The sequence below is a fragment of the Zootoca vivipara genome, chromosome 5 (genome assembly GCF_963506605.1).
Source record: "Zootoca vivipara chromosome 5, rZooViv1.1, whole genome shotgun sequence".
In the NCBI taxonomy this organism is placed as follows: domain Eukaryota; kingdom Metazoa; phylum Chordata; class Lepidosauria; order Squamata; family Lacertidae; genus Zootoca; species Zootoca vivipara.
Window position 1 is genome coordinate 97,935,768 of NC_083280.1, and position 27,925 is coordinate 97,963,692.

General features: G+C 40.2%; 1 protein-coding gene across 2 annotated transcripts in view; it reads left to right on the forward strand.

Moving 5' to 3' along the window:
* Positions 1 to 27,925, forward strand: part of SCUBE1 (signal peptide, CUB domain and EGF like domain containing 1) — a 202,110-nt gene that overhangs the window by 25,390 nt on the left and 148,795 nt on the right. For both annotated transcript variants that reach the window (XM_060275195.1, XM_035137812.2), the window contains exons 3-4: positions 8,865 to 8,993; positions 24,671 to 24,805. In XM_060275195.1, the coding sequence (XP_060131178.1) occupies positions 8,865 to 8,993; positions 24,671 to 24,805 (264 nt within the window). The remainder of the gene's footprint in view (positions 1 to 8,864; positions 8,994 to 24,670; positions 24,806 to 27,925) is intronic.

Here is a 27,925-nt window from a genome sequence, read left to right on the forward strand (position 1 = left end):
CCGAGGTACGACTGTACAGTGGTGCCTCGCTAGACGAATTTAATTCACTCCATGGGTCTATTCTTCTAACAGAAAATTCGTCTAGCGAATCCCATAGGAATGCATTGAATTTTTTGAATTATTTTTTTTTTGCCCATAGGAACGCATTAATTGAATTTCAATGCATTCCTATGGGAAACCGCGATTCGCTAGATGAATTTTTCGTAGAACGAATTCATCTAGCGAGGCAACCTCCGCTAGAAAAATCCTTTCTTTAAGCGAAAATTTCGTCTTACAGGGCGTTCGTTAAGCGAGGCACCACTGTATATGGATTTTTAGGTGCTCTTTCTTTTTAAATGTTATAATGATTTTATGTTACTTTATTGTTGTAAGCCAGGGGGTTGCCAAAATGGGGCTGTGGGCGCATGTGTGCCCACAGAAACGTTTCCAGGGGCACACAGGGTCCCCTCCCCTTCCTCCACTAATGTTTGGCTTGAGAACCACATCCTATTGTAGCCAATGTAATAGGTTTCAATGTGCCCTGGTGTGTGTGGCTCCCACAACAGCCCTTCCATTTGCAAATCATGCACCTGTTGGCCCCCCAGAGTTGGCAGCCTCTGTTGTAAACCATCTCAAGGGCTTCTGCACTTAGAGACTGAGTTGATCTCCATGTTAGGTTAAAGGATTACCCACATTGTCCTTGATTGTACTCCCTTGCTTTCTCTAACCTAACTTCCGGTAACCTAAGTAGTAGTAGTAGTAGTAGTAGTTGTTGTTGTTGTTGAGTGTTTGTCATTAACTCCTGTGGGGAAAGTTTAAGTGTTGAGCTTGGAGTAAGACACAATCTGCCCTCCATAACTGATGCTGAATGGTCCAGCCCTCTTTTACCGATATCCCTCGGGATCTCCCTCAAAAATGACCTTTGCTCATCAACAGAGTTGGGCATCTTGTTTGATTTTTCTTATTGTATAAATTTATATCCTGTGTTTCAGGAAAATTTATATCCTGTGTTTCTGGAAAACATTTAATATTGGGGAGTTGGGCTTGGAATTTTTTATTTTTTATTTAGGTATAGGGAGGCAGTAGATCTTTTTTATCTTTTTTTCTATTTTTTTTCTATTCTTTTAGTTATTTTTCCTCTGTTCTTTTTTCTCTTTTTCTTTTTTATATAACTTTGTTTTGTAAGGGTTATGAGTACTGTATTATTCTTCCTTTTTGATATATTCCTTTTTATTATCTTTCTATAAATGTGTTTGGATTTTAGTGTTCAACATGTTAAAAATCTTCACTAGAATTGTTTTTTAAAAAGAAATTGTTTTCCTTTCTGTTTCTTACTCGTTTGCTGTTGATTTTAATTATCCATATATGTTTGCTCTTAACTGTTTTTATGCATAATTTTTATACCTCTTGTGTAAACTGTTTATTACAATCAAGTGGAATATAAATTTGGTCAGTGAATTAATTAAATATCTTGCTGGTCACACATGTGGGAAGAATGTGGAGAGAAAGCAGGAAAAGCAACCAATGTTCTGAGGCACCTTAAAAACTATGAAATTAACCGTCCCATAAGCTACCATGGCTTACCTGCTTCCTTAGTTTTGAAAAATTCAAATGCCATTTAGTCACGAATCTTTCTAAGGAATTTACGAAATAAAATTAGCAAAACTTTTAAAAAAATTGTGCATAGGATAATCATAAATAGAAAAAAATAAAACCAGTAAAATAATTAAAAATAGGTTTATTTGAGGCTGGTCTCCTCAGCTGGCAGCTGTGTTTGTAAACACAAACTCACACAAGGAAAGAATGGGCCAAAGGGCCTTGAAATGCACAGCTTGTGTTGCATTAAATAACCTTTCAGAACTACAGAAATAATAATAATAATAATCACAAAAATGAGTTCACAAAAGGTTAGTACACAAAGCAAAACAGTCCTTATTTAGAAATGTGCCTGGCCTTTCGACAGGGTCATGTTTACCTCCTAGGACATTTATGCCTCCTTTTCTAACACAACCTCTGCAAGAAGTAACTGGCTTTACTGTCCACTTCATAAGAAAGCCTGGCATGTTGGGGCTTACAGAGACCCCTCCTGTTCTGATGCAAACTGGATTAAATTGAAGTACAGTATAAAGCACAGCAATGTCTTCTTTTATTTCACCCCTGATGCAGTGCAACTTTTGTGCCGGTTCAGATTGCCCCAACACGGCTTGCTATACCAGCCTTCTCCAGTGGATCCCTAAGGAAGCTTCCAAAAGCAAGTCCCAACCATTTTTGGTGCCGTAAGATTCTGTTATGCCAGGCATGTCCAACAAGTCAATTGTGATCTACCGGTCAATTGTGGGGGTGTCTTTGATCAATCGCGGTATCAAGTCTTTGTGCTCCATTATTCTACCTTCCGCTAAAGAAAGCTTCCTTAGGCCTTTAAACTTTGGTCAATCCTCCCCTTAAAAAAAAAAAAAGCTTAGCGCCACTCCTGGCATTGACAATGGGTAGATCACAGCCGGTCTTTTTATACTGTGAGTAAATCACAGTCTCTTGGTAGTTGGATGTGGGTGTTTTATGCTTTGCCTCTCTGTCTGGACCATTGATGGACAGTTTGTAAAATTCTGAGCAGTGACCATTTGCAAATGATGGCAACACAGTATCGCAGTGTTGCCATGCTAATTAGCAGAATCTTCTTCTTCTTCTTCTTCTTCTTCTTCTTCTTCTTCTTCTTCTTCTTCTTCTTCTTCTTCTCTTCTTCTTCTTCTTCTTCTTCTTCTTCTTCTTCTTCTTCTTCTTCTTCTTCTTCTTCTTCTTCTTCTTCTTCCTCCTCCTCCTCCTCCTCCTCCTCCTCCTCCTCCTCCTCCTCCTCCTCCTCCTTTTATCAAAGCAATTCAAGCCCTGGGAAGCTGTTGCACTTGTGCCTTTTCCGCTTGCCCTAATGAAGGCCAGGTTTCCCTTCTTCGACTCTCCCATTCCCATTGCTCACCCTTGACCTTGTCTATAGAAACAGTCCTTAGGCCTTTAAACTTTTTACAGTTTCCTCAGGCACTAGCATCTTGAAAGCATCACGACAACTGGAAGGCAATAAAAACAAAGGGGCATGTGGCGGGTCTCTAATTGATTTCTTTATAATAATAATGAAAAAAAATCATGTCTGTTGCAAGGCCACAGCGTTTAGAGGCATAATGCATTCATCTTAAGAAAGGCCATTTTTGATATATAGGCCTCTTTCTGTAGCACTGGAAGGAAGGGGAACCAATGGGTTTCTTTGTTCCATGGGAAATCAAATTAACCTTGATATCGAGCAAGTACCTTGTTTATGTCTGAGGGGGGAGGGAATTTGGCGTTTAATACATCAATAAATAAGAGGAAATGATAAACTCTCTTTGTCAAGTTGAGAGTGACTGCTTAGCCTGCCAGAATATACTGACTGCTATAGAGGTTCAGGAAATTTAAATATACTCAGGGATGCCTGTTTTTTTTATTGCCTGTACATATTTGGTTTATCTTTGTAGTTAAGGAAAAATCTGCTTAAAATCCTCAGTCAGGTAATTGATATGAGAGGCAGTAGAGTCTCTTCTGTAAGAAAATTAAGTTCTGGTCACCCCATCTCAACAAAGGATGATTATAGATCTGGGGAAAGTATTAAAAAACGGTCAACTCCATAATCCACAGTTGGACAATACCGTTAATTGTTTTCGAGGTCTCTAGAACTCTTAACTGGGAAGGTGTTACCCAGAGTAGGGAGTGAGGGGATGTGGGAAGGTACAAAAAAAATAGGCAGATTGCAACCTGAGCAAGTCTCTCCCAGGTGCCAGAGGTAACAGAGTTACACACCTAGGATTGCTGAATAAAGAAGCAATGGCTGCTCCTCATTTCTGGGAAATTAAAGGTCCCAAACTTTAAATGAAACACACACGTTTTGGGGTTAGGTAGAGAGCAGAAATGGAGAGAAATGGCAGTCTTTAATTTGGCAAAACCAGTCTTTAAAGCCACAAATGATCTTGCGATTCAAATACCCTTTGAAGTGTTTGGATTACCTTCATCCTGGGGGGAAAAGACCATTTAGGCTGCAATTCACAAGCTTTGGTGGGATTTGATGATCATTATTGGCTGTGCTGACTCTGACTGTCCCTGACCTTCCCGTCCTCAGGTCCTCTAGCACTCAGGAGAAGGAGAAAAGATGGGTTTCTTACTTAGTGTATTGTTACAGAAGGCCAGGAAATGTCCCGGTAATGTTTTTCCAACTTTGCTTGTATCACACGATGCAAATGCAAACACCTATGTCTTCACAAGTAGCAAAGGACATAATGTTCAAGCATCTCTGTGTTCTGAATTTATTTCTGAAATGTGGACATAAGACCTCAGTGATACTGATTTACGCTTGCAGAATTACGGCACTAAAAGTTGGCAAATGGAGAGGAGTCTTCTGTTATACAGCTTTGGCGCTAACACTTTATCCCAAATAGTGTTCTTATTAAATAGGGGTCAAGTTTTTAATGGTTTAATCATTTGATTAATTAACCAAAGGTTTAGCAGATAGATGGGAGCCTGGCTTGATCAGTGAGTGCAAATTTGAGGCCTCACTTGTTTTCTCACCAACCCCACTATCATTGTTTATTTTTTTTAGAATAAACACTGAAAACTCAAATTGTTAGTTGATTCTGCAAATATTCTTCCGTTACACCATAAATTAATTTCATCAGCAACTATGAAGAACAGATTATCCCCACCAGTAGATTTTAATAGACCTTAAAAAAAGAAAAAGAAATCAGGATGAGATCTTATGCCTTGTTTGTAAACTGAGGCTCTTGAGTTCTTTCATCATTCCATTGTTAAATGCCAGTAATTTTCATTTAACTCTGAAGCCAGAGAAATTTAACTTAAATAAAACCTTTCCAAAGAAATAGATCTAGTCTAGTGGCTCGATCTAAATACCATTATGTGGAAGTCCTTTCAGCATTTGCTGAACAGTTTACCAGGATTGTGCCCCAATACTGATGCTCCCCAAACAATACAGCTCTGTTATATCGTTTCTGGACTATTACTGTAACATCTGCTTGTTAAATGATGAATTATTACGCACTTCCAGTATCTCAAAAGCTATTGATGGTTTTTTGCCTGTACTGATGGTCCCATTGTACATATTGCTATTTAAATTTAACCCATTAATCATTGAATTAGTTTAAGCATCTCACTCGGTTAAAATTATGTCATTGGCTCTATGGTTGCAACATTCTCAGCAACTGCTGCATAATACATATATAAAAGAATGGAAAGTTGACAATTTGCAGAGTTTCTTCCCATTCCTGAAATACCCATGAACTGTGAGCAGGTAGAGGAAAGTCACACTTCACACAGTTACCCACTTCACAACTAAATATGAATGAACCACTTCCAAGCCAGGTATCGCTTTACATATAGATGTGTTTTATTTATGAAACATCTAGTGCTGAGAACATTGCAGTCAGTTAATGCACTCTTTTATTGTCAGAGGAGAGCCAAACATATGTTAGTTAACCGTCATATAGCTCAGTTTAGGAATACTTTGAAAACATTTAAATTGTACATTTAATTGCTTACATGGTTCTGAAGATTGTTGTATTGTAACAGCATAAAATATGAGCTGCAAAGTGCTTGTTTAAATCTCAAACATAAATGCATTGATTGCCTTAGGCAATCCCTTAGCCCTGACACCTAATTTGCAATTTGGGGATAATAATACTGACCTACTTTACATGGCTGTAATAAGACTTACAGAGTTAAACACACTATGTACATTTGAAATATGTAAATCATAGCCACAACGATCTTATTATGAGTAAATAAGCTGTTAGCTATAGTCTGTTAATTCCAAGTTGGCAAAGTTTAGCTGAAGAAATAAATGCATTGATTAAAACATTTTGATTTAATAAAAAGTGCTATAATTAGGCAGCAGATATTAAAAACAAATTTGTTTGCTTTTAATACACACAATCTCACACAAGGCAGAATGCCTCTTAGAAAATCGTATTCATTTTGACTCATGCATGCATTATCTTAAAGACAGAAAAATGTGCTTTCTCCCCTCGGAATCATTTTTTATTATGTATGCATAACAAATCAATCAGTTAAAATGATTTATCAACTAAAATGTATGGGACAGAATGATAGCCCTAATTATTATTGTTTTAAAGAAAACACAACATTCTGATGTGTTCTGAGATAAGCATTACAAAAATGTAGATTATGAATTGCCACATGTTGATAGAACATTTCCAAATCTTTAAGCAACCTCACTTTATTTCCTCTCCAATACTTCTTTACTGATACAACATGTAGTTCAAGTTGTGCTCTTTCAACATGATACGGGCGTCTCTATTCCCTTCAGATGTCTGAATAAATATTTCCATGTAGGCAACTACTGATGTATCAGCAATGAAAACATTACATTTTGAGCCATTTTAGTATCCAAACTGTGCTGTATATGATTTCCCCGAGTGCTACGTTTTGCAATTGGATAGCTGATTTAGATGAAAAGATGTTTTAAGATTTATGCAGGCAGACAGCTTCCTGATGGCTGTATTTCTACAGAGGTTCAAGAACATAAATTATTGAAAGTCAATTGCAATTTATGCTTCCCAAATTAGTTCCAGATCCAATTGTAAAAAAGGCATACTATGAAAGAAAAACATATATTCTGTCCAAATACAGCTCAGGTTTGAAGGTCTGTCATCAGGCAAGCTTAGATACAATTCTTAGGGTAGGGGTGTCTAGACTGTTGTTTAAAGTTATTGTTCCTTATTCTTATGTATGATTTCCTTGTAACCATAAAGCATCCTTTATGTGCATAAAGTTCAAAAACACATCAATTTATACTTCTCCAGCCCATATCTCTAAGCGGCATGGGATAATGGAATGACATGTTATAACGGCTGTATCTTGGTATGTTCCATTGTAGCCTTATTAGCTGATAAGGGTTCTTAAGTTGTGCCCAGGCAGGGTCAGAGACAGTCATCAAGACACCGGGGGGGGGGGGTTGAATCCAGAGAAAGAATTTAATTTCTTAAATTTAAGAGACTCTTGGTGATCAAGCTTCACGACAAGAGTAAAGAAACACAAATTTGCAAGCATTCTTATACACTTCTTGGGCTCCTTCCCCCTCCTCTGTAAATGTGCGCACACAAGGGGGTCACAAGTACATATAAGGAAGATCCGTGTCCGGTCCTGTGCATAAACACATGCTGACTCATGCTACCCCAGTAGCATCTTCCAGCAGCCTTGAGTAAGACTATGTGTCAAGCATAGCAGCTTCCAGCGTCAAGCTCATCCACTAATAAGTCCCTCTCTGTGTTCCAGACAAGGCCAGCTCTTAGCCTTGATAGCAAGCTGTCTCACTGTTACATTACACTTTGGCACACAGAGAGGCAAAGAGGAAAGCATTTTAAGCAAGACATCCCAGGGATATGGGGGGGGGGGCTAAGCCATACAGTCAGAATTCATACAATGCAAACAATGCAAACTATAGGATCAGATCAGATCCAGCTCAATAATAGAATTAGCAATTCTCTCTCCACACCATCTTGATTCCCCTCTTACCCACCTAATTTCTTTTAGGAGTTTCGGCTTCTACAGTCAACATCTTCAGGGTTTTTTGTTCTGTTTTTTTGTTTGGAAATTATTTGCACAGTAATTTTTCAAAGAACATACAATGAAAATACAACTCTTCCCCCCACCCGCTCCATTTCCTGGGGCTCTGTATATTTCCTCTTGCTGCCCTTTGTGCTTAAAACTTCCACCCAAAGTACCTACTGTATGGGGTGCTCTTCCTTCGGAACCTTACTCAAAACCTGACTCTTCTATGACGCCTGTATCAAAACATAATAAATTCTCATCCTAATGAGTAAGGAAGCCAGGCAGGGCAACCCAAGTGGAATTGTGGAACCACCTCTGCATACAAAGCCCTGTTACTTGCCCGTTGGTTTTGCCGCATTGTTCCATGCTGAAACACCTGTTATGTCCACATTCGGCTCATCTCCATGGACTAGGAATGGGTTGGCTTACAACCCCAACAGATCTGTAGCCAGCTTTTCTCCGCCCCTGGCGGTGGCATTTACTGTGCTTCAGCAGCAGACCGTTGAGGTGGCAGATGCCTACAGACGGGAATGTTCACTGAATCCTAACCTACTTGACCATCAAGGATCATTGAGTTAGCTTGGCACCTTCTGTGTGTGTATATAACTGCATTTATTTATTTCCCACTTGCGTCTCCTTTCCCTTTGTTTTGTCATTTACCTACTGACATTTAGTTAAGGTCAGCCATCTTTCTTTATTTTTGGTTACTTTGTAAAGTCCCATGTTACTTGGCTGGTTCTAGAGGAAGAAAATAAAAAACAATGGCTGCATGACTTTTGCAAATAAATAGCTAAACACACACACACAGCCATCAAGGTACATTTTAGAAAACCTGAGGAGCTTGTTATCTAAAATGTAAACCATGGTTTTCAAGGAAGTGTTCCCGCTCTTTTTCAAGTACAGTGGAACCTCGGTTTATGAACACCTCGGATTACGAATTTTCGGTTTACGAATGCCACAGACCCATCTGGAACAGATTAATTCACTTTTCATTACTTTCAATGGGAAAGTTCGCTTCAGTTTATGAACAGACTTCTGGAACCAATTGTGTTCATAAACCAAGGTACCACTGTAGCCAAATGAAGATACCGTAGCATTTCTCATTAGATTTGCATTACAGGAATGACTTTATTGCACTCTTGTTATTGGAAATTATAATGTGAGAGGTAACCTAATATTGTAAATCATTTTATTTTCCCCTGCATAAAAGGATGCTAGGCATTCACTGCCCCCTCCCTCGTTTTTCTTTTTTCTAATCAGAATTGTGGGTTTTTCTCCTCTACTTTCAGACATTGATGAGTGTGAAAATGACTTCTACAATGGAGGCTGTGTACACGAATGCATCAACATTCCTGGCAACTACAGATGCACATGTTATGATGGGTTCATGTTGGCTCATGATGGACACAACTGCCTTGGTAAGTTTATTGTGAAAGCAAAATTGCTTGGTCAGCGCCTCACCTGTTCAACGGGATTCAGTATACAGTACAGACAAAACCAGCAATTATGTCGCTATAAGGCTGGGAAAGAGATCAAGATAATTTAATGGCTGACCTTCAGAGGAGACCCATTTACTGCATACTGAAACATCTTCCTCATCTTCTGAAGAAGTGTGCATGCACACGAAAGCTCATACCAAAATAAAAACTTAGTTGGTCTTTAAGGTGCTACTGAAGGAATTTTTTTATTTTACATCTTCCTCATGTCATTCTGCTTGCAAGGTACTTCACGCACAGAGGTGGTGACCTGCTTTATATGAATGGTATTTATTGAAATGGAATGTTTTGATAAAACAGAATATTACCGAATGGTAATTTAGAGTATTTTGGCAACTACTCCTGTTGGGCATGCCTGCTGTCTACCTTCTGTGGTATCTGCTTTTGTATAGTCCTGCAGAGAGCAGCTCATCGCTCCACTTAAAAGTCATGCAAATGTTTTAGCCATCAACAACCTTGATTGTGCAGTTGTTGGATAATATATGCAAAGGACAGCTATCTAGTTCTACCTGGAAATTGCCCTCCTCTTTCCCTGACTGCTAGATATTTTCTGTAATGATGCCTTCAATTACCAAAAGGTTTTGGTTTTTAAAATAGGATGGCACAGAACATTGGCTTGGATCCAAAAATATTTCTGTGCAACTCGAAGGTGCTTCCATTTGTCTGAGGGTGTGTGTCTCTCGCTGATTCCTTCACACTCTGTCGCCAAAGATGTCAAACTGCACTCAGTGTGACTGGAGGCAAAGAAGGGATTTCTTGAGTAGATTTTGTATAATTCTTTTAGTTTTGCATTATCTGCTTTGTTTACATTTTAAGCAAATATTTCTTTAGAGGAACTGCAGAACTCATCCATGTCCAACTTATGATGGGAGCTTTTAAATTTCATTTATCATAGAAGCAAGTACAACTATTAAGCAAGTAGAACTGTTCTTTTAAAAAGTGTTAGAGTTTATGTCATTTCCCTGAAACATATAGAATTGTAAGCAAAAAGCGGGAAAAGGTGGTTCAGCAACCTTCAGTATTATCAAGTTGCTGTTTATTTAGGAGAGAGAAAAATCCTGTTCCTAGTCATTTTCCACGTGTTCAGTGATCTCAATCTTTGCAGGTTTTATCTACAATGGTAAAAGTAAAGAGTGATTTTCTACAGCTCCGTTGAAATGTGTGCATCTAATTATTAATGTTATGAATGGACGCATATATATTCTACAAAATGTTATCAGTGTCCTTAAAAGCCACATACATTGAAATATTAATGAACATGATTGAAAAGCTGATGAGCTCAATATTTTTTAATGTGGGTTTCAGTCAGATATATTAAATTTATTAGTCATGGTTAGAGATGTGTAAAAGCCACTTCCTGGGCTCATCCATACTTCTTTGGTTTCTTTCTCTTTGGTTTGCCTGTGTAGGAATCTCTATTTACCGTATCTTTGAAATGTTGCTGCCTAGAGACTGCAAACCTTAGTTGAACTATGAACACTACCTGAGGTCTGGGGAGAATGTGCGCAATCCCAAAAGAATGTGCATAATATGGCTGAGAGCTTCACATTTCCCTTGGCCTCTTGGAAATTATTGGAGTTGAGCAGAGAATGTAGAAAATGTCGCTGAAATATTCACATGCCCCATGGCCTGTTGAAGAGTATGTATAGAAAACTATACAAAATTCCCTCTTTATGGACAGATCATGTGCACATTTTTATGAGGCCCGAAAAATATGCACAATGTCTGGACAAGCACATAAACCGCTTAGCTCACATTACCTCCATATACATGGGCTGCAAGTGAAATTGACAACCTTCCCCACCCACTTTCACCAAGTCACCCCCTTTTTACCGTAGAGGGAAATTGAAAAGGAATTTAAATCCGATTGTCAGTTTCGTTAAAGGATGGAGGAGCTTAGATTTCCTGGAGATCTTGGCCAACTGCTACTACGTTTCACTGCTACTATTTACAGTCTTTCCCTGGGAGTTAGATATGAAATCATTGCCTGCTGTCTCAAAACTGGAGAAAAAGCTTCCCCTGTTTGTTAGGTTGGAAACCATCTCATGACAATGTGGGCAGAGAAGGGACTCTTGAGTCCATTGTGCTTGGACCTCCCAATTCTGTTCAGTTCTCCTTCATCCCAGTGCTGATTCTATCCCTGCAAACCCTCTTTGACTCGAAATATCTGCCTGCTTTCTTGTGAAAGCCAATGAAATGAAACAATAAATGAACCAGAATGCATATATTCTATACAGTGGTACCTCGGGTTACAGACGCTTTAGGTTACAGACACTTCAGGTTACAGACTCCGCTAACCCAGACATAGTACCTCGGGTTAAGAACTTTGCTTCAGGATGAGAACAGAAATTGCGTGGCGGCGGCGCAGCGGCAGTGGGAGGCCCCATTAGCTAGAGTGGGACCTCAGGTTAAGAACAGTTTCAGGTTAAGAATGGACCTCCAGAATGAATTAAGTTATTAACCCGAGGTACCACTGTACCTCTTTCTTTAAAAGAGTCCTGTTCACTATGCCCCCAGGTGATTCAAGACTTCACTTATTATTTTATTCCCTTACTAGCTGGCCCTGCCACGCGTTGCTGTGGGTTATTTGTGTGATTTCCCCTCCCCTGTGCCAATCCATGAGGTATCCCTGTGATTCCCCCACTCCTCCCCTCACCCCCGGCTTATCCCTGTGATTCCCCCCTCATCCCCCTCCCTCATCCATGTGAATCCCCCAACTCTGTCCTGATCCATGACCTATTATGCCCCTCTTCTCCCCACCCCCAGCTTATCCCTGTGATTTCCCCCTAACCCCCCTTACCCCTGTGATTTCCCTCCTCTCCTCCATCCACCCCCCCGAGTTATCCCTGTGACCCGTTCATTTTGCACACAATCATTCCCCCAATGCGGGTGTTCTGTAAAATTTTGCCCTGTCCCAACCCTGACTCCCCTACCCACGTGTGTTATGTGAAATAACATTTATTCTACCCAAAGGCACAGCCCTGTAAAAGGCCCATATTCAGTTGATTCTATGCTGCGGCCTATTCGGCCCCCCACCCCCCAGGCAGGCCCCTAAATCCACTCAGTCTAGTTCTGACCCATTACCTATCCCTGCCCCCTATTCGGCCCCCCCACCCCCGGCAGGCCCCTACCTCCACTTGGCAATGTTGGACCTTGTTGCTGCAAAAGGCCTGTTTTCAGTTGGTTTGGCCTTGTTGCTGCAAAAGGCCTGTTTTCAGTTGCTTGCTGTGGAATTTTGTGATGTCATTTGGTGGCGTGGCTTTCGAGGCAGCATCTATTGGATGCTGCTGGAGTCTTCAGAGCTTCTGCTGGTGATGTCTAATTTGGGTGCCACTTTTTGTGTTTAATCATTATTTTAGGTATGAAAGGTTTGCTTTTTTGAAAAAAAATATATGCCAGATCCCTCACTGATGGGCATGGAACGTTGTAGCCAAATTTGTTACATTACACTTCAGCGGTTACGGAGAAAGGCTGTGACCTCTGCGGACACAATGCCTACATATATATATATATATATATATATATATATATATATATATCACAAATGTTACATCTCACACTACTAAATTGCGATCCCACTCTCACAATTTTATTTCCCATACATTAAAATCTTCTTCTTTTTTCTTCTTCTTCTTTGGCGATCACTCGTAGCCGAGTAATAATAATAATAATAATAATGATAATAATAATAATAATAATAATAATAAAATTTTATTTATACCCCACCCTCCCATGCCAAGGTCGGGCTCAGAGCGGCTAACACCAAATATAAAACAACTAGTTAAAATACAACTCAACAACAAGACTAAATACATTAAAATTAAAATTATGGATTGTCTTCCATAAACACGGTTTTAACAATGAGTCTGTAAGTGACTGTGGAGGGCAATTCTGGATCCACACGTCCTTCCACAGTGAGGACATTGGTTTCCAGGCGGGAGCTCATCACGGTGTAGATTTGCCAAGCGTGCCTTCCTCTTAGCACATTTCTCCCTTGCGTCCTGAGATTTGAGTGTCTTCAAAGCCCATGACACCTTTGGTAAAAGCTGTTCTCCAACTGGAGCGCTCGCAGGCCAGTGTTTCCCAGTTGTCAGTGTTTAGGCTACATTTTTTTTAGATTTGCCTTCAGACAGTCTTTAAACCTCTTTTGTTGACCACCAGCATCACACTTTCCATTTTTAAGTTCGGAATAGAGTAGTTGCTCTGGAAGACGATAATTGGGCATCCGAACAACATGACCAGTCCAACGAAGTTGATGTTGAAGAATGATCGCTTCAACACTGGTGATCTTTGCTTTTTCCAGTACACTGATATTGGTTCGCCTGTCTTCCCAAGTGATATGTAAAACTTTTCGGAGACACCATTAAAATCATACGCACTCGAAAGCCACCAGATTGTTATATTCCCGGGATCGCTCTCTCAGAGGCTTTCCTCCATGGAGCCCAGATTGTCTTTCTAAGGTTTCTTTTACCACCACCTGCTGATGTAGGTAGTACCAGGACTGTCCTTCGTGGTATTACCCAGTTACCTTTATGCATTAGATTTGGAGTGAGACACAGATCATGAAACCACAGATCATGAAACATAAAACATTCATTTAGTTTGTGAACATGACAACTGGGACAAGCAGTAATTATAGAACTGTAAAACTGTAGAGTTGGAAGGGATTCTCAGGGTCATCTTGTTCAACCCCCTGCTATGCAGGAATCTCAACTAGATCATCCCTGACTGATGACCATCCAACCTCTGCTTAAAATCCTCCAAGGAAGGAAGGAGAGGCCACAATCTCTCAGTGGAAATGCAGTATTATTCAGACAGTTGCCTCTCTGTGAGAAGTGAAGTTACAGGGATGCAGGCAAAGGGCCTTCTCAGTAGTGGTGCCCAGCCTGTGGAACGCCCTCCCATCAAATGTCAAGGAATATCTGACTTTTTGAAGACATCTGAAGGCAGCCCTGTATCTGGAAGTTTTTAATGTAATGTTTTATTATGCTTTTATGTTTTTTGGAAGCTGCCCAGAGTGGCTGGGGAAACCCAGTCAGATAGGGCGGGTATTATTATTATTATTATTATTATTATTATTATTATTATTAATTATATGTTTTTTAAAGATATGGATCTCCACATGCATGTGTTGGTGAGTCCCGGGTTTTGGAAAGATTGAAGACTGCTGTTTTAAACCATAGTTCATAAGACATTTGAAATGTTTTCTCCATTTTAAGAAGCGGAGTATGGGTTAGAGGAGATGAGATTGATGGGTCATTTACCCCCTCCTTTCCTATTTAAATATTTTTTCTTTGTACTCTAAATGAGCAAGCTTTCTTTCTGCCCTTTTTGGTTGAGATTCCTTGGCTACACATTTATATTGGAAGAGTTCCAAGTCTGTCCTTAGAGGAACTCAACTCATTTTCTATTTGACATTTTTATTGAGGAATTTCTGAAATATAACAAGAAATGACACAGTGGGGAATTTAAACTATGGTGAGATTCTCATCTGGTTAAATATAATTGCTCTCTGCATTGTAATCACTTGAAATTGCAGTAGTTCTTCATGAAGATTATTATTTTAAGTTCAGTTCAGTGGACACAAGATTAATATTTAGCCTCATGAAACACGGGTTTCTTTAAGACTTCATTTGAAACCAGTGGTGAAATAAACTTTCTGTTCCTGGGCATGAGGGAAATACTTTGTTTTCTTACAAGCTAGTAGCATGTTTGTCCAGATGTTCTCTTTTGTTTGATTTTCTTTTTCATTGACTTATTGATTAATTGATTTTCCCTCCTTCCTCTCACACTTTGGGGAGTGTGTGAATGTGTGTGTGTGTGTGTTTGCGTACGTGCATGCTGACATTTCCCATCATTCCTTTCCACTGGTGAGGTCAAATATCAGCTGAGCATTGGGGACTTCAGTGCAAAATATGTTAAGCCTTCTTATTTTACATGTAAATGGAAAGACTAAAAATGCCTTCATAAAATTAGCACGATCCGTTGGAGTAGGGGAAAAAAAAGCTCTTCAATACTGGCTTCTCGGATTTATTTTCCGGGTGTAATCATTTGATGTAGGTTTAATTGATGTCCTTGGGCGGCACAAGCGAACATGTATAGGATTGGACTACATGGCTGCAGTCTTGTGCATATTTGTTAGGGAGTCTTGTGCATATTTGTTTCCAAATCAGCAGTTCCTATCAGTCCTTAATATGATTTTTTAAAATTCTCTGCTTATAAAGAGCAAGAGTACTCTGTTGCTGCATTGTTGTCACTGCAGTATAAGAATTGATTGATGCAAACGTTATCATTATTTATTCAGCACTATCGATGTGCATAGTGTGGTACAGCATGAAAAAGGCCAATGATCTTAGTCTAAAACAGTCTTTTCCAACCTGACACCACCCATATATTTTGGAGCACAACTGCCATCATTCTTGGCTATTGGCCATGCTAACTAGGGATGATGGGAGTTCTGTTGGGAGCCGTAATGTTAAGACATCTGAAGACTGCCAGATTGGGGAAGGCTAATCTGCAGGAACCATAAGATTTGTGGGAGGTTTAGATTGCTAAGTATGCTGAAAACCATTGGTTTTAACAGGTAGGGTAGGATCCACTGTCTTGTCAGAGCCTGAGGAATTGCAACAGCAGCACTACGACCATACAAATATATGGTTAAACAAAAAAAAAAAACTAAGAAACTTTAGTACAGTGGTACCTCGGGTTAAGAACTTAATTCGTTATGGAGGTTCGTTCTTAACCTGAAACTGTTCACCGCCACGCCGCTGCCATGCGCTTTCTGTTCTCATCCTGAAGGAAAGTTCTTAACCCGAGGTATTATTTCTGGGTTAGTGGAGTCTGTAACCTGAAGCGTCTGTAACACGAGGTACCACTGTATTCTTTTAGCAGCACATCAACTGCTGGCAACTTTGTCTTCATTATTGTAGTTTATGTGTACTTCACATCTGTACATGGGAAGGTTATTTGCTGCTTCAAAACCTTTCACAAAATAGGCTTTACCTGACCTCTGGCACTTTTAAAGTGAAGCCTTGCAATAATTTCCCAAACATCAATTGAGAGAAGATTTACAGTTTTGTAGGAAATCATTTCATAAACTACCAGATGTGAAATGTCAACAAGTTGTAGCATTAATTGATTTAACATTGCATAATCACTGCTGTGATTAAAGAGAGCAAAGCTTTTTTTCCCTTCCATTTTGATTTTTTTTAGCTTTGTTTTTCGTCTTTCTTCGGACAGCTGTGTGCAACGTGTGGGTCATAAGAACCCCAAATGAATGTTTCTGTTGCTGGTGTTTGTTTGTCTTTTTATTATCCAACAGCTCAACTTGGGTCCCCCCCCCCCGTGTTAAAACACGGAATGTTGTTAACAAAAACCAAACAACTTTGGGAAAGATTTGTGTGTTGTATAAACATAAAATATTTGTAAGAGGAAATGAAAAAAAGAGGCCTCTTGCTTAATTCTCCTTCTGTACAATGCTTTGTTTCAGATTCATTGAACCTGATTGATGAGAATCCCACATTACAACCTAGGTGTGGGTGACTAGACTCATGGTTGCCTCAGCTGTAAAGCAGGTTTAAATTTCAAAATATGGACGACAAACATACCTAAACACTGATGTGTGCATCCCTGGACATTGGAGTGTGGTTGGGACTCCCAGGATAATGTTTGAGGAAGTTTGGAGGTGTGCCCTTGTCACTGACATTTTACCCTTTGGCCATGCTTCCCTGTTGATTTTATTTCAGAAAATGTCCGGGAGTGTTCCTGAAAGTCTGAAATACCCAATCTTTAAGCAAGTTATTAGCAAATGACATTTTGAGATGTTTGAGGGAATCCCAACAGTCATTAAACATCAGATACCGTGTTTCTCATAAAATAAGACACCGTCTTATATTTATTTTACTCAAGAAAATAAGCCTATGGCTTATTTTCGGGGGTGTCTTATTTTTTTAAAATTGCCTGCTCTTCCTGCTGCGGCTCGGCGCCCGGAACTGGCTGCTGCTGCGCTGCTGGGCGCTTTGTTGGCGCTTCACCAGGGCACGCTGCTGGGTCACGCCGAGTCGGGGCTCCAAGGGTGCGCACTGCGGCTCTTGCCGGGTCCCGCCGCCGGGTCGGGGCTCACCGCGGCGCGTGCTGAAGCTCTTGCCGCATCCCGCCGCCAGGTTGGAACTTGGCAAAGCGCGTGCTGCTGCCTTTGCCGGCTCCCGCTCCGTTGGGGCTCGGCAAAGCGCGCACTGCTGCCCTTGCTGGGTCCCGCTGGGTTGGGACTTTTGGCGCGGCGCAAGCTGTGGGTCGCGCAGGGTCCTGCTGGGTCAGGGCTCAGCACGGGGCATGCTGCAGCTTCTGCCGGCTCCCGCTCCGTCTGAGCTCCACGTGGCGCATCCGCTTCCAGCAAGGACAGGCATCTTCCTTTTCCTGTTCCTTACGGAAGCACCATCCGGACCTCCTCCCAGCACGGTATAGTACCAGTACCCCAGCATGTCTTATTTTGGGGGGATGCCTTATATTTTTATTGCCTTGAGAAAATCATGCCATGGCTTATTTTATAGGCACGTCTTATTTTGTGAGAAACACGGTAGTGGTGGGGGGGGGCTAGATAAGCGGTATGCTGCGCACCAGAAGCCTCTAAATCAGAGCATGGGGAGGCTGACCAATGGCCCTCCAAGTGTGGCTGGAGTCCAGCTCCCATCACCCTTGGTCATTGGCTATGCCAGCAAGAACTGGAGTCTAACAAGATCTGGAAAGCCACTGCTTCCCCATCCCTGCTCTCTCTGTTTGCTTAGATTAAAAATAAAACCGCAGGTTCACACCTCATCCCACTGTGTTAAAGGCTCCCATGCAGGCTGTGCCCTTGCGAGTGTGTTTCTCTTCCCATTCTCGAGAGCCCACCCAGCTAGAAGCGGACATCTAGCAGACCATGCTGCCATCTGATTTCCCAAACTCTCTTCCTAACAGGACTTCCAAGAGTAGACAGGTGAACCAGCTGGGCCTCCTCAGGTGAGGCAAGACAATGTCAGCTGGATGGTCTCCGATTATAAACAGGAATGATTCCCCTGCTCCCTCCTGTTTCAGTGACTTCAAAAATAGTAGTCCTAATGGTGGCTTGATGAGATACCTTTTAATTAGATATTTCCTTAAGGCAATAACTAAAACCTGTCACACCCTGTCATAACTAAGTAAAGGAATGAGACGGAAGTAACTGAAACTGAGTTAAGCATTTTACCACCTACTCTAGAACCTGAAGCACAACAACGGATTTTTAACAAAATAAAAAAAATTCATTCCAGTAGCATCTTAGAGATCAACTAAGTTTGTCATTGGTAAGAGGTTTCGTTCGTGTGCACGCACATTTCTTCAGATTTTGAGCAACTGAAATCTAAGAAAAGTTCTGCATTCACTATTGTGTTTCAGCCTGTCACATCTTTATATTTAGTTGAAGTAATAAGTTGCCTTCTACCTCAAAGATCAGGTGTTCTCTCTCAGAAGCAGTTCTAGTCCTCAGAGGAAGGAAGGAAGGAAGGAAGGAAGGAAGGAAGGGAGGGAGGGAGGGAGGGAGGGAGGGAGAGAGGGAGGAAGGAAGGAAGGAAGGAAGGAAGGAAGGAAGGAAGGAAGGAAGGAAGGAAGGAAGGAAGGAAGGAAGGAAGGAAGGAGTATTTAGGGAGCAGGAGACTTTCATTCACCTCCCAGCAGTGGTGTTGAGGGACTGAGCAAAATTGCTAGGGATATGTGGGCAAGCCATGGAGAACTTTAAGGATATGAACATGAATTAGGCTTTACAACTTTTAAAAGTAATCTTTTAAACTTGGCACTTGCTCAGAAAACCACCAGAAGTTCTAGAGGTCATTTGGGGACAATCGGCCATTATTAACTACTTTAAGCCTGTAAACAAGTCCTTCTCCACTGTTTGATACCACATTGTCTCATTTACTATTTTCTAAATAATATTACTCAGTTGAAACTAAAAGGAAATAAGTGGCTAATGTAAAATAAGGGCTTTATCCAGAAGTACTAGACCCAACACTGCAAGCGGTAGTTGTTCTAAAAGTCAAAATATTACCTTGCTGAAACAGAAGACAAATCTTGGCTTCCTTGCCTTGATCCAGAGAGTGGCCAAACATAAATAAAAACAGGTTTCTGTGTATGTAGCCTTGGCTGGGTGGGGAACTAGAAACCAAAACACCAACACATCTGGAGGGCACCAGTTTGGGGAAGCATGCTGCAGAGCAAGGGTGCAACTCAGAACATAAGCAGAGCCCTTCTGCATCAGGTGAAAGACCCATTCATTCCCCAAAGGGGCAAAACACATGCCTATAGAAAGCCGGCAAAGACCTGAGCGCAACAGTGCTGACCCCTCTAGTTTATATTATAATAATAATAATAATAATAATAATAATAATAATAATAATAATAATAATAATAATATATTTATACCCCGCCCATCTAGCCGGGTTCCCCCAGCCACTCTGGGCGGCTTCCAACAAAATATTAAAATACAGAAATCCATCAAACATTAAAAGCTTCCCTAAACAGGGCTGCCTCGAGATGCTTTCTAAAGGTCTGATTAATCAACTTGATTAAGTTTTATTTAACTTTTTATTTTTATGGTTGAGTTGTGGCAAACATTGTTATAAGAAGCTGGATGTAATTCAAGTGGATGCTAGGCAGACAGACTGAACAGCTTTTACAGTCTGCAAAATGGCAGAAACAAGGTTTTTCATTCCTTAGGGCGGTGTCAATATCTGTAAAAAGATGCTTCCATTTATGTATTGATTTTTAAAGTGCTTCAGCAATACCTATGCCTTTTTAGCCAGTGTCTGAATGATCCAGAAAACAATTTGCTTCCTCAAATAGCCACACTAAGTGAACTTAAATTGCCTAAATTTGAAAGGCTTGGGGTTAGGACTGTGAAGAGAGATGAGTACCCAATTACATTATGGTGACGCTGACAGATAATTTCAGGCTAGTAAATTCAATGCACTTTACATTGGATAAGCAATTGGCTACAGTTTTTAACATACCATGGAATTTTGCTTTCCAAAGGATATTCCAGGTTGTGTAAGTGAAATACATCGTGCTGAGAGCAGCTCATGGATGGTCAAATCCACCCCAGGTTTAAGCATTGTTTGACAAAAAGAAGACACTTAATTAACACCTAGTTTAAAGGCCACCCCAATGAAGTTAATCAAAATCTAGAGGTCAGCATTGGGTTTGAGATTTAATTGGTTTTTTAAAAAATCATCTTAAAACACAGAAAAATTTAATTATCAGTTTAGGCTTTCCTCCTGTGTTAGGATTGTCCATGCATAGTTATGCATTTGTACTACAAACCTGGACTTTTTCAGTACTGTAAATGTGGCACTTTGGGGACAAGGAAGGGAATGTGTTAGTGGACAATGGCTCTTTGTGGTATCTTCTCCATCCTGCCATCCACTTACTGGCCAAACACAGAAGTCATGCAAATAGATTTTTAATAGAAGAGCCGGTATGGCTCTGGGGACATCATCTTCATGCCCAGCTTGTAAATACCAAGTTCTATCCCGTTTGCAGAGGGACCCAGGTGGCGCTGTGGGTTAAACCACTGAGCCTAGGGCTTGCTGATCAGAAGGTCAGCGGTTCGAATCCCTGTGACGGGGTGAGCTCCTGTTGCTCGGTCCCAGCTCCTGCCAACCTAGCAGTTCAAAAGCACGTCAAAATGCAAGTAGATAAATAGGAACCGCTACAGCGGGAAGGTAAACGGCGTTTCCGTGCGCTGCTCTGGTTCGCCAGAAGTGGCTTTGTTTTTTTTTTTTTTAATTATATTTTTTATTAAACATTTTATCAACACACATACAGAACACAAATACAAAAAGTAAACATCAAAATACAGAAATACAAAAATACAAAAATACAACAACAACAACAAAAAAATATCATCTCTAATCCATTTTAATATTCATTGTCCTCTGGCTTCCCCAATTCCCTACTATCTGATTTTCTTTTTTATAAACTTCTGTAGCAGTTTCTAAATCATCCTTCTTACCCATCATATAGTCTCTTTAACACTTCAAAAATTTCATCTTTATATCATCTATCATATTTTCTCCCTTTCAATCTTCTATTATTTCCCTATTGCCTTAACTTCTTTATTTTCCTGGATGTTCAAAATCTAGTTTTCAAATTCATACCCTATGTATATTTTAAATTTCTTCCAATCTTTTAAAACTTTGTCATTTGTTTGGTCCCGGAGTCTTCCTGTCAATTCTGCCAATTCCATATAATCCATCATTTTCATTTGCCATTCCTGCCTCGAAGGCAGTTCCTCTTTTTTCCAATATTGTGCTATTAAGATCCTAGCGGCTGTGGTGGCATACATAAACAAATTAACATCGTCCTTGGGGATTTCTTCCCCAATTATTCCAAGCAAAAAGGCTTCCGGTTTTTTCAAAAATGTGTTTTTAAACATCTTTTTCAACTCATTATAAATCATTTCCCAGAAGCCTTTTATCTTAGGGCATGTCCACCACATATGGTAGAATGAGCCAACATCCTGCTTACATTTCCAACATTTATTGTCGCTTTTGTGATACATTTTAGCCAGCTTGACCGGCGTCAAATACCATCTATACATCATTTTCATCAAATTTTCCTTCAACACAGTACAAGCCGTAAATTTCATACCCTTCTTCCACAATTTTTCCCACTCCGACATCATCACATTATGACCCAAGTCCTTGGCCCATTCAATCATCACTGATTTTGTTTGCTCATCTTTCAAATGCCATTCTAGCAACAAATTATACATTCTAGACAAATTCTTGTAGTCTGTCTCTAATAACTCCGTTTCTAATTTCGACTTTTCTGTCTGGAATCCTATTTTTTTATCTAGCTTGAATGCTTCATTTATCTGCACATACTGAAACCAGTCACTCAACCTATCTTTCAGTTGTTCATATGGCCTTAACTTAAAGTGGTTTCCCACCTCCATCAGGATATCTTTGTATTTCAACCTATTCTCATCCATATTTGTCCTTTTAGGTTTCTTTGCCTCAAGTGGTGAGATCCACCTAGGAGTTTTTCTTTCCAATAGATCTTTGTATCTAATCCAAACATTAAACAATGATTTCCTAATTATATGGCTTTTAAAACCTTTGTGTAATTTTACTTTATCATACCATAAATATGCATGCCAACCAAACGCATTATCATGGCCCTCTAAATCCAACAAGTCATCATTGTCTAACAAAAACCATTCCTTCAACCAACAAAAAGCTGCGGCTTCAAAATAAATCTTTAAGTCTGGCAAGGAGAATCCTCCTCTTTCTTTTACATCAGTCAAAAGTTTGTATTTAATCCTGGGTTTCTTCCCCTGCCAGACAAATTTAGACAGTGTCTTCTGCCACTCTTGAAAACATTTCATTTTGTCAACTATCGGTAGGGCCTGAAATAAAAACAACATTCTCGGCAATACATTCATTTTAACAGTTGCAATTCTTCCCATTAAGGACAATTTCAACCTTGACCATACTTCCAAATCTCTTTGGATTTCTTTCCAAAGTTTCTCATAATTGTCTTTATACAAGTTCAAATTTTTTGACGTCATATTAACTCCTAGGTATTTCACCTTTTTTACACACTTCAGTCCTGTGCAATCCTCTATATTCTGTCTCTCTTGCAATGTCAAGTTCTTTTCTAGTACTTTAGTTTTCCCTTTATTTAACTTAAAGCCTGCCACACTGCCAAACTCTTGAATTATCTGCAGTACTCTCACTGCACTCTGTTCAGGGTTCTGCAAGGTCAGTACTAAATCATCTGCAAAGGCTTTTAACTTATATTGTTTTGTACCCACTGTAATTCCTTTAACACCATCATCGTTCCTTATCATGTTCAACAAAACCTCCAGAACGGAAATGAATAGCAGGGGGGAGAGTGGGCACCCTTGTCTTGTTCCTTTCTCAATTCTTATCTCTTCTGAGACCACATTATTTACAATAATCTTAGCTCTTTGCTCAGAGTAAATACCATTAATCCCATTAACAAAGTTTTGGCCAACCTCCATTTTTACAAAATTTCTTTTCATAAAATTCCAAGAGATATTATCAAAAGCTTTTTCGGCATCTACAAAAATTAACATTGCTTTGGTGTTTATTTTCACTTCCAATCTCTCAAGAATATCTATTATAATTCTCACATTGTCTTTCATATGTCTACCAGGCAGGAATCCTGCCTGGTCTTTATGAATTAAGTCTTTCAACACCCTTTTCAATCTTGATGCCAAAATACTAGCAAATATCTTATAATCCACATTTAGTAAGGAGATTGGTCTGTAATTTTTAACCTGAGTCTTATCCACATCCGGTTTTGGTATCAGAGAGATAAAAGCTTCTTTCCAAGTCTCTGGTGCTTTGCCCCCCCCCCTAAAATCTCATTTGCTACCTCCATTAATGGTTGTATCAACCAGTTTTTTAATGTTTTGTAGTACTTGGAGGTAAGTCCATCAGGTCCTGGGGCTTTGTCGTTTTTCAATTCTTGTATTGCTGTTTCAACCTCCTGTCTTGTAATCAATCCATTCAGTAGGCTCTTTTGTTGTGTTGGAATTTTTTGCAGTCCATTTTCTTTTATAAACTTCTCAATTCCATCTAAATCTTCTTTTTCCCTTTTATATAACTGTTTGTAATATTTTGTAAAGCATTTCCGTATCTCTGCAGGGTTCTCAATAGATTTTCCTTCATCCATAATCTTTATAATTGTATTCTCTTTTTGTCTTTTCTTCAATTGCCAAGCCAACAATTTTCCACATTTATTGGCCGATTCGAAAGATCGCCAGAAGTGGCTTTGTCATGCTGGCCACATGACCTGGAAGCTGTACACCGGCTCCCTCGGCCAATAATGCGAGATGAGTGCGCAACCCCAGAGTCAGTCACGACTGGACCTAATGGTCAGGGGTCCCTTTACCTTTACCTATCCCGTTTGCAGTGCTGAAAGCACAGTGAAGGACTAGGTGGGATTGTGGTCTAATCCAATAACACATTTTTAATCTGTGAGACAAGTCATTGCTATTTCCATTTTACAGATTGTAGCAGCACTGTAGTTCTGAGTTAAAGCTGGAAGATGTCTGGGAGAAAGGGAAGGTCCTGAATTTCAAAAGAACAATTACTTTATGTATTACTTGAAGATGCCTATCAAATTTGTCCTCCTCAGGCCTTACCCACCAACCCTAAGTCTGTTTATCTTACAAAAGAATCTCTCAAACCTTCTGCTCAAGACCTGGTGAATTTTTGGTTCTCTAAGATCAGAAGATTAATCGGGGCTCCTCCCTAAGCAGCCGTGTTTTGATCTGATTCTACCTTTGTATTGAAGAACAACAACCAAAAAGGCTGCATGATTTCCCACTTGGGATGTAGTATGAAACTGTTGTTTGACAAACAACAATGTTTTGCATTATGACATGGAAGAGAAGGTTGGTTGGAGGCCCTTGGGCACAGCACTTGTTCTCACTCACTTTATCAAACCAAGGTTGTTATATCTGAATTGGGCAAGAATGATGATATGCTGGGTTCTGACTCTCGACATACTCTTTCTCCATGTGTGCTAACACCCCTTATCAAAATACCTTTCTTTAGATGTTGACGAATGTCTGGATAACAATGGTGGCTGCCAGCAGATCTGTGTCAATACTATGGGAAGCTATGAATGCCAGTGCAAAGAAGGCTTTTTCCTAAGCGATAACCAGCACACCTGTATTCACCGCTCCAATGGTAAGTTTCCAGTCAGTGATCCAGGCAACAGTTCCGCAAGTTATAATTCAGCCATGGTTGTACAGTGGAACCTCTGTTTATGAACACCTCGGTTTACGAATTTTCGGTTTACGAACGCCGCGGACCCATCTGGAACGGATTAATTGACTTTCCATTACTTTCAATTGGAAGGTTCGCTTCAGTTTATGAATGCTTCAGTTTAAGTACTCCGCGGACCGTATGGAACAGATTAATCCACTTTCCATTACTTTCTATGGGAAAGTTCGCTTCAGTTTATGAACAGACTTCCAGAACCAATTGTGTTCATAAACCGAGGTACCACTGTACATCATTCTTTTGGGATGTTATATGTTTGGTATCTTTCATGACATTTCCCTTTAAAAAATATTCTTAGGGACCTTTTTGCAGTAGTGAGGTGTCCACATTTATATACAGTACACATGCAGGGCCTGTCTAGGATGGTGCTGTGTTAAGAGGTGGATAGGTCTGTTTTCCACAAGAAAGTATAACAGAAACTGCCAACCTCTTTGTATGATCTGATCAAGTTGCCTTGTCATGAAAGTGAAGCTTTTTGCAATTAATTGCAGGAACCCAACTGAGAGAAAGGCATGCAAAATAGCATGTGGAGAACATATTGTCTGTGTGCTGTTAGTTTCTTACCCTATATCATAGCACCATGTTGATTTCTGACAATATATTGCGTTGATTTTATTTTACCACTCTTAAGAGAGAGAGAGAGTTTATCATACCACCATGGAAACTGGAGGGAAAAAGGAATATGTTGTGTTTAGTGTGTTGTTGGTGGAGTAGTTGTTTAGTTTCCTATCACAGGAGTTTCATGATGCCTTTAAGACAGATTAACTAGATACAATATGATTCTATGAAGATTTCAAATGTCTTAGGGACCTTAGGCCTTAGGCTATACTCCATAGCCCTTCCTTTTGGTCTAGGCCAGCTTCACATCTGGCCTATCTAATGTCCATTGAAACTGTATGCTTGGCATTGAATTTGGATTGTAAGTATGACATCCAAGAGGCCCTTTCCCTATATTCTAATAGGATGACTCCACAGGGAGGGGAACTTGGCAGGGGTGGGGGGGGAGTTGACTGGTCAGTATGCAGAAAATTCTTAATTTAATAGCATCTAGCATTTCAGAGCATCTTTGGTATGGAGTTCTCCATGCATCGGATGTGAGCAGCATCTAAGCACAGAGAAATACATATGGGGAATCATGGTTCCCCGGCGCAGTTCCCCACACATTTGAAGGCAGCATCTCCCCTTCATGATTTAGCTGTGTGTTGTACCAAACATCGGTGGAATACCATGTAGAATGTGACACAGCTTCACTTATCTTCAGGATTAAACTGAAGATAAATGCATGAAATTACTATGCAAGAACTGGTTTATGTTATATAGGAAAACTGGATTTGTGGACCTAGTGGATGCAGAAAACATAGAAACATTTGAATGTGGGAGGTCCAGGTAACCAAGATTTCTTTCTGCCTGCAGGCCTTTCAAAGGTACCAATTAGCAAATAGCAAAATGATGGCTAGGAAATAATAAGGGCTGGTAAAACTGCATACAACTTGCCTTCAGAGAAAATATATGCTGAGTATAATAATAATTCAGAGTGAGGTCATGATTATGATAAAATGGGATGTTGACAATAAACACTATGACCGCTGTAAATTTCTGCTGGACTTGCAAATAGTGTAATTGTACATCATAAAAACTGGATTGGAGTATTCTGTTGATTGTACCCCTTATTATAGTTGCCAATCATCATACTGATTGACAACTTCCTGGTAAACAATCTCTCCAGTTTATATTTTGGGCACTGTATATTTACCTAAATGACATACAATTACGCTGTGAATATTTGAAAACTATTATAAAGAGTGGATGAGATCTGTGCTTTGGACTTCCTATTCATCAAACTGAGGTTTTATTATTTTTAATGACATTTTAAAAACCCAGAGAAAGCTAAGTAGAAACATGGGTGACCAAAAGCCTAAGCACTTATTTCTTGTCACCATTGCCAGCTGAATTGCCCTTCACCTGGCTCTGATACCTCCCAAGCCTTCTGCCATCTGCTCTAAGATTGCCTCCCTTCTCACCAGTGTCTCCACAGAGATTGGGATGCTGTTGAGCAGGCACCCCCAAACTGCGGCCCTCCAGATGTTTTGGCCTACAACTCCCATGATCCCTAGCTAACAGGACCAGTGGTCGGGGAAGATGGGAATTGTAGTCCAAAACATCTGGAGGGCCGAAGTTTGGGGATGCCTGCTGTTGAGGTTTGTGTGGACATGTTTTGTGGCCAAAGTCAATCTCCTATTCCAGTGGTTGACTTGGGTATCAACAGAGCAGTCATCAGTATCTTTCAGTAGATCCCTAAGAGCTTTCTGGAACTTAGCTGAATCTCTTGTTAATAACTGATCTGTCCTTACAGATAGACTGCAAAAATCTGGACCTTCTCTAGTTAATTATTTATCCCTGGGGGAAAATACCAGAGCCCTACAATTTTTATGGCAGTCAGGAAGTCCTGGATTAGGACTCCAGTTAGGGAGGCTAGATAGGAAAAGAGTTGGTAGGGTAACAACTAGCTACTTTAATTGATTTCAAATCTCCAGGGTCTAATGAGCTGCACCCAATGATACTAAAGGAGGTTGCAGATATAAGATCTGAGCCACTGTATATTACATTTGATAATTCTTGGAGAACAGGTGAGGTCCCTGCAGACTGGAGAGCAAATGTTATCTCCATTTTCACAGATGTCTTCTAAAAGTGTATAGTTCTTTATCTCTTTGACATCTGATGAAAGGTTGTTCTACAGGGAGGGCGCCACTGCCAAGAAGGCCCTCTCCCTGCTTCCCTGTAACTTCACTTCTCTCCCGGGGGGGGGGGGTGCCGCCAGAAGACCCTTGGAGGTGGGACCTCAGTGTGTGGGCTGAACAAGAGGGGTGGAAATGCTCCTTCAGGTATTTTGGTCCGAGGCCATTTCAGGCTTTAGAGGTCAGCACCAACACTTTGAATTGTGCTCGGAAACATACTTAGAAACGGGGGGAAAGACCCAGGTAACTACTGACTGGTCAGGTTGACGTCAATACCAGGAACAGATAA